Source organism: Harpegnathos saltator, unplaced genomic scaffold (genome assembly GCF_003227715.2).
Source record: "Harpegnathos saltator strain DR-91 unplaced genomic scaffold, Hsal_v8.6 scaffold52, whole genome shotgun sequence".
Lineage (NCBI taxonomy): Eukaryota > Metazoa > Arthropoda > Insecta > Hymenoptera > Formicidae > Harpegnathos > Harpegnathos saltator.
In genome coordinates, this window is record NW_020230338.1 from 368,382 (window position 1) to 379,747 (window position 11,366).

Consider the following 11,366-nt stretch of genomic DNA (forward strand, 5'->3'; position numbering starts at 1 on the left):
CTGGGTAGTGCAGCCATATTGGATTATGACGTCAGAAGCGAGGAAATACATGTCAAAAATTTCAGCGATTTACGGCCAAATAAAAAAATATATCATTAAAATGACACTTGCAATCTGTTCTATATACTTGCAAAATGCTCCGGACGGTCCTCTTATGCCGAAATAAGTATTATATAACCGTTAAATAAATGTTATAAAATCGACTGATTTTGACAGGAAATCAGTCGATTTTGTAGCATTTATTTTGCGGTTATATAATACTTATTTCGGCAAAAGAGGACCGTGCGGAGCATTTCGCAAGTATATAGAGCAGATTGCAAGCGTCATTTTAATAATATATTTCTTTATTTGGCTGTAAATCGCAAGAATTTTTGACATGCATTTCCGCGCTTCTGACGTCATAATCCAATATGGCTGCAGTGACTACCCAAAAGCCTTAATGAAAATTATTGGTTACTGTATTATGCGTGACGCATAAGCAAATAAATGGTCCTTTCCATAATGCAAACAAAGAACTCTGATTGGTTATATTCACTTATCCATCTTGCATAATGCGTTATGCAAAAGTGTGTGCTTCCCGTTTATCGTGCGGCAATCATTTTCGTGCGGCAATCATGCTCTGTAGAACACCATAGCATAGCACCGTTATAATAACATTGTAGCAACGTTGTTTTGCAACATTGCAAAAAACATTGCTAAATGTAGCTGCAGCTTGCAACAAAGGTAAGATGTCCGCTTGCAGCAATATTGCAATGAAACATTGCAATAATATTGTGGTATAACATTGCAACAACACTTGCAATATAATTTGTATGCAATAATGCTTTATATACATACACACACACATGCGCGCGCACACACGTGTACACACACGTGCACACACACACACACACACACACACACACACACACACACACACACACACACGCACGCACGCACGCACACACGCACACACGCACACACGCACACACGCACACACACACACACACACACACACACACACAGGGATCAGATTCCTGCTACGTCAACGACGTTCACGTCGTTGACCCCGGGTAACGTTAAGAGCAGGCTAGCCAGTGATGAATTGCGAGCACACAACCATCATTCAGTTACACGCGTGACCATCTACTCAAATACACACACACACACACACACAAAAGATATTTGACAGTATCCTCATCACAGATGTTTAACGTCTTAAAGACATCCCTTAGACTTGTAATCATAATTGAGACTTATTTCCAAAACTGTCTTGAGTATATCCTCAGATGTTCTGTAACCAATAAAATAGTCCGCATTTCATCGGATAAATTTAAGATGATCTTAGAAATAAATGTTAATTATGAGTCTTACAATTCCTGCTACCTGGAAAAAATTACTTTAAAAAGATGAATTATAATTATACAAATATTGATTTTATTTGTTCATTATTATTATTATTTGTTTATTATTATTGATATCTTATTTGATTATAATATATATTATTATTTTTTATAATCTCAAGTTATAATATATATATATATATATAACGTAGTTGTAGTAATACAAAAATACAGTTGCAACTATATCTATAATTAATATAAAAACATAGACTCTCAATTAACATTATAACATAAAATATTTTTTATATTAAAGATTAATTAATCTGAACACTGAGAATTCTGTAGCTGCGAACTGTAGTTGAGAAATGTAGCTGACCACTTTACTGAAACAATGAAACAAATTACATTTCAGTTTTATGTATATACTATATTTCATATGCTTATGTTTTTTAAGAAATTAAAAGAAAAGTATGCATTTACTTAATTTTAAGAGAAATGCAGTTACATATAAAACTAACCTTTGTTGAATTTTGCCGTCGTTTTTCGTTTTCAGCTCTGTGTTTCGCGTGTCGGAACCAATCTTTGCATTTAATTTCAAAATTCTTTTCTGTAACATTAGGGAATGTCTTCCTGACAACTTCTGCAACAGTTTCAGTTAATGTTTAATTTTCTATTATTTATATTATATTCATATTATTAAATAATTCTTAATATTTTCGCGGTATCATAAAATTTGTTGTGCTAGAATAATAATATTAAATTTGTCAAAAAATGAAATTAATTACTAATATATTAATTGAATAACTATTTATGTAGAAGTTTCGTCACCCATGGGTATTTTAATATTCAAAAATTAATATCTCTCTTTATTATAAAATCTTTATACTTACTAAACATTAATTTCATTATTTCGAAATTATGAAGTTTCCGTTTTCCTTTACCTCCTACCCAACTGTACATACTAGCTACTTCATTCGTAAAAACATAAAGAAGCATCCTTTTTGACATTTCTTCATAGCTAGTCCCATCAATCATTGCTAATATGTTAAACTGAAATATTTTCGTATTACTTGAGGAACATACATAAAAGGAATGTATATACAGGATGTCTGTACCAAAACTGATATATAGCTAGAATAAGTCGGGATTAATAATAGAAATGATGGTTTTTTTATCACCACGTGAAATTTTAAGATATTAACGACGAAAATTTTTTCGTGCGGTTAGTCTCCTATACTCATGTTACAGCGCGTACTATTTGTAGTATTTGTTCCATTACAGCGCGTGCGCTAATTAGCTAGTAGGCTGGCTCAGTAGAAATTTTTCGCCGTTAATGTTTCAAAATTTAACGTGGTTGAAAAAAAGCACCAATTCTATTACTAACCCCGATTTATTTTAACTATATATTAGCTTTGGTACAAATGCTGTCAGATATTCTGTATGTTACTATATTTTACATAACTCACCATATGCTCTTTTATTCCTTCTCCGTTTGAAGTAAGAATGCGTTCTAGTGACTCGACTTCTTCTATAGTTTTCAGAGGGAAGGACAACTCACTTAATTCATCAATTGGTGTAGAATTATGACGCTCTTGTGCCTCATTTGAGAAACATTTATTATTTATATGTTGATATTGTTCAGTTAGACAATTAATGTCAAATTTTATTTCTATCAACATTCTCTCAATACGTTGAAAATAATCTAGTGACATAAATATATGTAATATATAAGAAAATAAATTAATATATATTATAAAAATGCTATTTTTTAAATATTCCCTTTTAGATAGCATAAATTTCCAAAGGACATTTTAAAGATGTCTAAAGGACATTTTCCATCTTAAGAATACTAAGACTCTTTGGAGACTTATGCTGTCTGATGGCTTCTCAATTGAGACATTTTATCTAATTTTAATCTATTATTAAGTTATTTTCTTCTTACTTTTAATTGCAATGTATTCTTTATTTTTCAATTCCACATAATCTTCTCGCATGATGGCAGAACTTTCTGCAGGAATAATACGATTGCTGGCAATATCATTCATTATTGTTCGATTACATGTATCGATATCATCGTGTTTTGCTTGTTTTGCAAACATTGATTTATGAGAAGTCGAAGCATTTAGTGATGATCGATTATTTGACACACAGTGTTTACTATGTTCTTTTTGTACATGTTTGGTATCTGAAAAAGTCGACCACTCTGCTTTAATGTAGATCATATATAATAAAAAACAATATTAACTATTTCCGTTTTGATGAGACGTATCCCAAAAAGAATTTAAAGAACTGTATTTTGGAACGAATCAATGTATTTTAGTGATCTCTGTTATAGTATTTAGGAAGACAATTTTTTTAGTTGGAACGTATGTCTGTTGCAAAAAAAAGGAATAGTTCATATAAAAAAAAATTTGTAATGTAATATAAAAAGTACATTGCTTCTTCGATACTTTGTATATGATAAATATCTATTTAATTAAAAAGTTAAATGTACATACATCTAATATTAAGATACTATTTATTTATCATTTGATCGCTAATAACAAACCTGAATTAGAATTGTAAAATTAAAAGCAGCGAATACAGTATAGCAGTCAATAAATATTTAAGTTTAGTAAATTTGAACCAATCGTTTCGAAAATTAATACATATAACTTTTTGATTGCTGATAATAAATTTGAAATTCAAATTGTAAAATTTAAAATAGCGGATATATAACTATAAAATTTAGGATCAAAATTTAATAATTAGAAACAAATGGCAAATTAAATATTTTAAGATATTCTGAGATAATTAAGCATCCCAATTTTACCGGTATAATCCGAATTTTTCACTCGTCCTCGATTTTTTTTAATGCTATTCGGGACAATTCGCTCTGGATTCGATGGATTTATTCCGATTTTAAGAAATTTTTTTAAGGAGGGAGAGACTGATGAGAGAGAGAGGGAGAGATCGGTAAGAAATTAGAGAAAAGACTAAAATGGCGCACACGTTGCATATCTTTATGTTTTGTTCTAATATCTACAAATATTTAATGGTCTTATACTTGTACGCATATCTGAAAACACGTGTAATAAAATTAATTTTAATATTACTTACTCCTATAAACCTTAGGTGCTTTTGGATATGATGGTAAACGAGTTTGACAATTGTTTTCATGATCATCATCATCATCATCATCATCGTCAATATCATCATCGGAACTAATCACTTTCCTGGCTTTAATTTTTCTTTGTGCTTTGTCAGTATCCGTAATATCAGAATCTATCTCAGCCTTTTTTAGTTTATTGCGTGCTTCATTGTAAGACTCTAAACGTACAAGATATTTATGTCATAATAATTCTCAACCATTCTTTGCAAATAGAATATAATTATATCTTTATAAACATCTTCTTTAAATAAACAATAATGAATAAAAAAGGTTAACCTTCGTACAACAAGGTGCAAACTGTTATATTTCTCGTAAGGTGGATTGAATGTACTAACAGAAACATTCTATTATCACAATTAGTTAAAAATATCTAAAAGTAAACGATATATCGCAAAATATATGAAGTATATAACAAGACCGTTATATGTTACGCTTCATCACATTCCAGAATTATTAGTACAGTCGAAATATGAGTTTAGTCGATTCCAAGTCAACCTTATTAGATGAGTCAAAGAATTCGCGTTACATTCACTTACCATATGTACCAAAGATTCGTTTAATTGGATATAATAACCAATTATCTTGAGGTGTTTGTCGTGTTCTAATCGCTGCATCTATATCTTTATCTGTTTTATAATTTGGATATAAACATTCATTTTTTTCCTTTTGTATCCAGTTATCTGGTATCACTTGTAATCCATCTTCAAATTCTATCAAATTAAATTTATTTGTACAAAGAGACATCTTGTAGTTAATATCTTACATCTGAAAGATATATATATTTGCATAACATACTTACTAACAAGATGTATGAAGAACAAAATTACATTTTTTCTGTATGTAACAATGGTAAGAGTATAAATGCAGAATTGCAAAGGTCAAATTTCACATATTTCGTCGTAACAAACGTTATAGGCCAAACTGATAAACATCCATATTCGTTAGATTTATATATTCCCAACAAAGAGGAATTGCACGGTTCCGTATAGAAGTCACTCAAATTAAGGAATTCTCGACCAATAATACAAAGTTTATTAGAGGTCGTTGTAGAAATATTCTTTATTGCTACAATTGAGCCATTATTTAATCCACAACAGTTATTTGGTTTGTGAATAGATAAAGTAAAATCTGCTGTTATAAATATTGAATATTGAGGACTATTTATCCCGGGTAAAATAGGTCCTGCATTGTGTATTCCATATACACCTATTTTTCGACATTCTTCTTTGAATGGTAAACTATGTTTCAATTCTGTTAAACGATTGTGGATTTGTTACAATGGACGTTCAGCTTTTCTAATAAACCGTTTTACTTTTCTTAAATAATTTTCATATCGAAAAGCGCTGAATGTGTCCAATGTTCCAAATTTTCTAACATCATCCACTAAATGAATTAACACATGTACATTGTGAGAGATATGCTGCGGTCCATATAAGATTGTGAATGACCGTACAAAATGTTCTAGTAAGGATTCCGCATAAGAAACGAAAGAAAGCTGTGGAGAACATAGTAGCCGAATGGCCACGTGCAGCGTTAAAAAATTTCTATAAACATCTTTATTTATGTACTTCTTTAAAATAATTGGACCCGTATATAAAAGAAATTGTCTCAACTCAGTGGCTTTCCATAAACTTAAGAAATGCAATTCTCGTGGTTTACGAACAAATTCTATAGGTATTGATGTGCGCATTCCAATTAACAACCTCGAAATGTTGTGTATTACTTGTGTTGGCAATCGTACATTTAACGGTCCCGATAACAAAAAGTTCAACATTTTCTTTACTACACCAATGCAAACCAAATGCATATAATCCAACGGGATGTGACTAATTAATCCAAAATTTGGAATATTTATTAATATACTCTGTCCAATATGATGTTCTTTTTGTGATTGCTTAATAAAGCTGTCGTTTGTCTGTTTAGGACAATTTATATTTGGGAAACACATTCTGTGTAGAATGTATTCACCTTCAGTTGTATATTTCGCACAACTAAAGTAACCTGTATGCCCTTTTGTAGCTGTTACAAAAGACTTTGCAGGTGCATCAGCAATTAAAGAATGTATGGATATACATATATGCTTTCCTCCATAATCAAGTCCATCAGTTACAACATTTTTTGCTTCATTCACAAAATCACGCAAAAAATCGTTACAGTCGTCTGGTTTCTTGGGACCAAAATAGCATCCAATAATAAAAATGGTACGAAAGTTGGGCGCTATCGAGCCTAAGATAAGCCACAATTGATTAGTAGAAGAGTTTGAGATTGGTAGTCCGTCTATACTAATTTGCACTTTAACGGTATCAACATTATCTGGATCATTTCTTAAAAATTCCATTATTCCTGATATTAAGCCATTATGAAAATACTCTCCTGGAGCAATTTTCCGTATGCTCGTACATCTTGCTGTTTTCAATAACGTTTTACAGTTTTTCGGTAAACAGCTGTCAAAGTTATATTTTCTTAAAATCTGTAATAATGCTGTAATTGCTGTTTGTGATATTTGAAATTGTACTGCCCAGTTTATTAACTCGCCCTTAATTAATTGAATAGAAGACAAATTCGTAAAATCATTATTTTTCTCTTTACAAATGGATGCGATTGGACATGAGTCCTTCAAAGTATTATTACTTTGCTTCAAAGTAAAATCACTGTTACAATAAAGATTATATGTAGTATTTTCATTGTAAGTATCAGTGATATTGTCATGATGTTGCGACAGTTCTTTCCTTGTTGTTACATTTATTGCTTGATCGAAGTTATGATCATTAGTGGCAGTAACATTTGATGTATTACTATCTACTGATAGCTCATTTATGAATTGCTCATCTATACTTTCTATAATTGCAATATTAAGTGCATTACGTTTCAATCGTCTGTAATGTCTTTCTGACATTTGCGATAATAATTTTCGTTTTGGCATGGTTGATATATATCCTAGAAATAATATAACATTTTCTTACTCTACGTTATATTGGTTATTTATCTCTACTTTTTATAAAAAAATTACATTTTCATGATAAATAATGAAGCAATATATACCGACATAATGCAGTTTCGTGATCTCTTCATCTCATTCAATTCCATGCATAGAATCGCAAATTTTTAAACAAAAAATCGATAAATATGTTTTGAGTTTTAATACAAGTATACTTTTTAGTATCACCCATTTATTAACATTTCTATTTTTACACTAAAACATTTGCGGCTTTGCATTTAATCAAGAGAAAAAGGGAAAATACGAAACTATATTAAATCGATATACAAAATTGCTTTAAGAAAAAATTTATATGGAAAAATATCATATAATAAGAAAAAGTTATATAAGAAAATATATAAGAAAGTATATAAGAAAAAGTCAGTCTGTTTAAGAACAAACTATATAATTTGAAAATTATTGTTTTCTAGAATAACTATTTTATAAATTGTTCTAATTATTTGGTAAACAAAGTTAAATCATATGTCTTTGTTTATTTTAAAGAAACGGCAAAGATAAACATATGATTTAACTGTTTGCTTACCAAACATCTGGAATTTACTTTTAAAGATATTGATATTAGAAAAGCAAAATAATTCATAAAAATGTATTTCTTTTTAAATTCTATTTAAAAAGTTATATTTACTAGTTAAATAAAGTTAATTTAAGACAAATAGCTTTTAGCATTGTAATAGTACATGAAAAGAAATACATTCGTCTAAAACAGAGGTCAGCAAGCAAATACAACTTTTGATCAACTTTCAGAAGGAACTTTCTCTTTTTGATGTTCCTCTTATCTTCTCGCTGGACGAGCTACCTATAAGTCGCAGGAAAGGAGCTCAATCTTCGAATATCGTGCTATGAAGCCCATAAAAAAGAGAAAAATAAAAGAAAACCTGTGAATTATAGCATGATATATAGAGATCACGCTTTTGAATCTCGAACGATTTGTAGAACGTCGAACAAGACAAGAGGAATATCAGAAAGCGGAACAATGATGGTCATTTTGTAAACGAGACCGTAGCTGATAGCAAGGGAGAAGACATATAACAGACAAAAAATGGGGTATGAGCATCCTTTCTCTCTCCCTCCCTCCCTCCCTTACTCTCTCCTTCTCTCCCCTCCATCTCTCCCACCCTCTCTCTCTCGCTTCCTCCCTCTATCCCTCCCTATCCCCCCTCCCCCTCTCTCTCTCTCCCTCTCTCTCTCACTCTCTCTCTCACTCTCTCTCTTCATTTACTACGGCCTCGTCGACAATGGCATCAAGTTTAGAAGTCTCTCGAAAATCAACTGAAAATTATATCGTTTACTAACCACTGATCTAAAACTCTCAATAATGAATACAAATACAAAATTTGAAGTAATAAAATATTGCATAAAATAAAAAAAGCAAAGACTTCAGAACTTAGAAAATTAAATAACTAAAATATATCATTAAATTATAAATCTGTAGGAAAACATTCATATATATTCTATTATATATATATAATAGAATATATATGAATATATATAATATATATATCATTATTATATATACTGAATGTATGAAATATTGAATGTATGGAAAACACAATTAAACCAAGATAATTAAACCAACAAAAAATTAGAAAAATGCTAGTGAAATAATCTATTATTAATTCCAATCATAAAGATAGAAAGATAAAAATGAAAGCATACGAGACAGGTATACAAAACATAAAATAACATTTTTATAATGAAGAATATAACATTACAAAAAGACAGCAATATTTAATTATATCAATGCTGCAAATTAACTGCAATTGTATTTCGGGCAAACTATTCCTCTACTACCACTTCAGGCTTGACGACTAAGTCGCCGGTCGCATATGAAGTGTTTTGCTTCAGGAAAGTCTCCATATAAAAAATGTGTTAGAATTATATTTTTCGTCAAATAATCATTAATATTTTATCATAAATATTTTTAAAATTATATCATAAATATTTTTCTTGCACAATATTCTTATTTTCATAAAATAATTAAATAATTGAATGTGATATATTCATATGCAATTAATTTTCAACACTGAATTACATCAATAAAGTTCTAAAAACATACTTACCAAAGTATGAAGTTAATTGTGGAAGTATAAGGTTAATTGTGGAAAATATTCATACGTTATAAATATAACTTTTCCAATTACTAAAACTGTGCTGCAATAAAATATTTAGATTAATTTAAATATATACAATTTTTATAATATTTATAATACAATATTTATAAATACTTAATAATTTAATATTTATATAACTCAATATAACTCATAATGATCCAGTAAATATAATATTCTAACACAAGTATATAAAGATTTTACAAACTCACTGAGTTAACAATATATAAGAATAGCAAATTGCTATTTTTATATAACTTTATCTTTATTTTATTATCTTTGCATGTAAACAAGTTAAAAAAAATTTCATGAATATCTATTTTGGGACAGTTGAATATTTAATATATGCTAAAAATAGTATCTATTTTCAAACTGCAACTGAAATATAAATTACATTATATTTAACTAACTGAAAGTAAAAATAATGTGAGATAAAAATTCTTGTATATTGTGCAAAGGCAAGATTGTCTAGCCAATGAGTGATGCAAAATAGAGTTATATTGCTGACATTTATATGACATATTACTGAAATGTAAGTCGTTATACACAAAAATCTATTCTTGAATCTTGTATACTGTAGTTATCATGATAAAACCGGGATTGTTAAGGGTTAAAGATATATAAAGAGTTCGCCTATCCAAGTTTTATCATAATAACTATAGTGAAATTTATAAACATTTACATATAACAATTTACATCTCAGTAATATGTGTGTGTTTCAAATCACTGGTAGGATAAAAAAAGCTAGCAATTGCACAAGATACAACACTTACATTATGTATCTTACTTTTTTATGTAACTTACGTTTTTCGTAATTTTTAATTCTAACCTGTTTCAATAACCTTTTCCTTAAAAACAGTATTTATCGATTTTTTGAATTTATGGACGATTCTCTTTTACTTATTAATAAACAATCTCTAAAACAATAACAAGATATTAATGATATTCCCAAGCAATGAGAAAGTCCGAAAAACCACGCAGAGACGTCCAACAACTATACGTCTTTGAACATCTTTACGACATTTTACGATATTTTTACTGGCTCGATTCGTGATTAATATAAAATAGTATATATTTATAAGATTATTATACGTATATATGTCAAATTAGTCTGAATGGAAAGTCCAGGATAAGGCGTATGCATTCATAAAATAAGAATTGAACCAATTCATCAAAATATATTATGCAATTTGCGTGATCATGAAACACAAAACGTGATTATGAAACACAAAATATTAGTGTTGTATGCAAAAATGTAATTATAAAAGTTAATTTAGGTTAAAGAAAAAATACTTATGTGTGGAGAAAACAACTCGTGAGAAGTAAAAAGGAACGATGAGGAACGACACCAAACAACACACGTGTGATACAAATGACAATTAACCTCTGAAGTTCGATATACCGGAAACGAACACAATGCTGGGGAATTGAGCCTGCGCACCGGAAATGTTTGTCGCGCGACCGAGTAGACGTATCCATAAAGAATATCAAGGACCTTATTTTTGAAAATATGTGAAAAATATCGCACTCATGAATGTAGCAAATTTATTGGTCGAGAATTATAATATCTAGTGATACTCGTGAAATGTATACACAATATTTTTCGAGAATAGGGTCTCTATATGAAATTAAATTATTCGGTAAAAGTAATAAATGTCATTAATGATTTCAATAAAAAATATTAAATGAAATTTTTCACTTTTATCACGAGCTTATACTAAAAAAAAGTTTTATGATCAATGTTCTGATTATGAATATGGGCCAAAATCATGCGAAAATCGATAAAC

General features: G+C 29.5%; 2 protein-coding genes across 2 annotated transcripts; both read right to left on the reverse strand.

The window, feature by feature from the left end:
• Window positions 1-1,535: 1,535 nt before the first annotated feature.
• Window positions 1,536-5,252, reverse strand: LOC112589485 (uncharacterized). The gene is made up of 7 exons (XM_025302976.1): window positions 5,010-5,252; window positions 4,422-4,631; window positions 3,265-3,507; window positions 2,789-3,024; window positions 2,213-2,372; window positions 1,841-1,962; window positions 1,536-1,705 (listed from the first exon to the last, which is right to left on the reverse strand). Exons 1-7 carry the CDS (start codon window positions 5,215-5,217, stop codon window positions 1,703-1,705), a joined length of 1,182 nt encoding a protein of 393 aa, XP_025158761.1. The 5' UTR covers window positions 5,218-5,252; the 3' UTR covers window positions 1,536-1,702.
• LOC112589484 (uncharacterized) lies at window positions 5,142-7,447 on the reverse strand. Its single transcript, XM_025302975.1, has 2 exons — window positions 5,273-7,447; window positions 5,142-5,183 (listed from the first exon to the last, which is right to left on the reverse strand). Exon 1 carries the CDS (start codon window positions 7,394-7,396, stop codon window positions 5,747-5,749), a length of 1,650 nt encoding a protein of 549 aa, XP_025158760.1. The 5' UTR covers window positions 7,397-7,447; the 3' UTR covers window positions 5,142-5,183; window positions 5,273-5,746.
• Window positions 7,448-11,366: the final 3,919 nt, after the last annotated feature.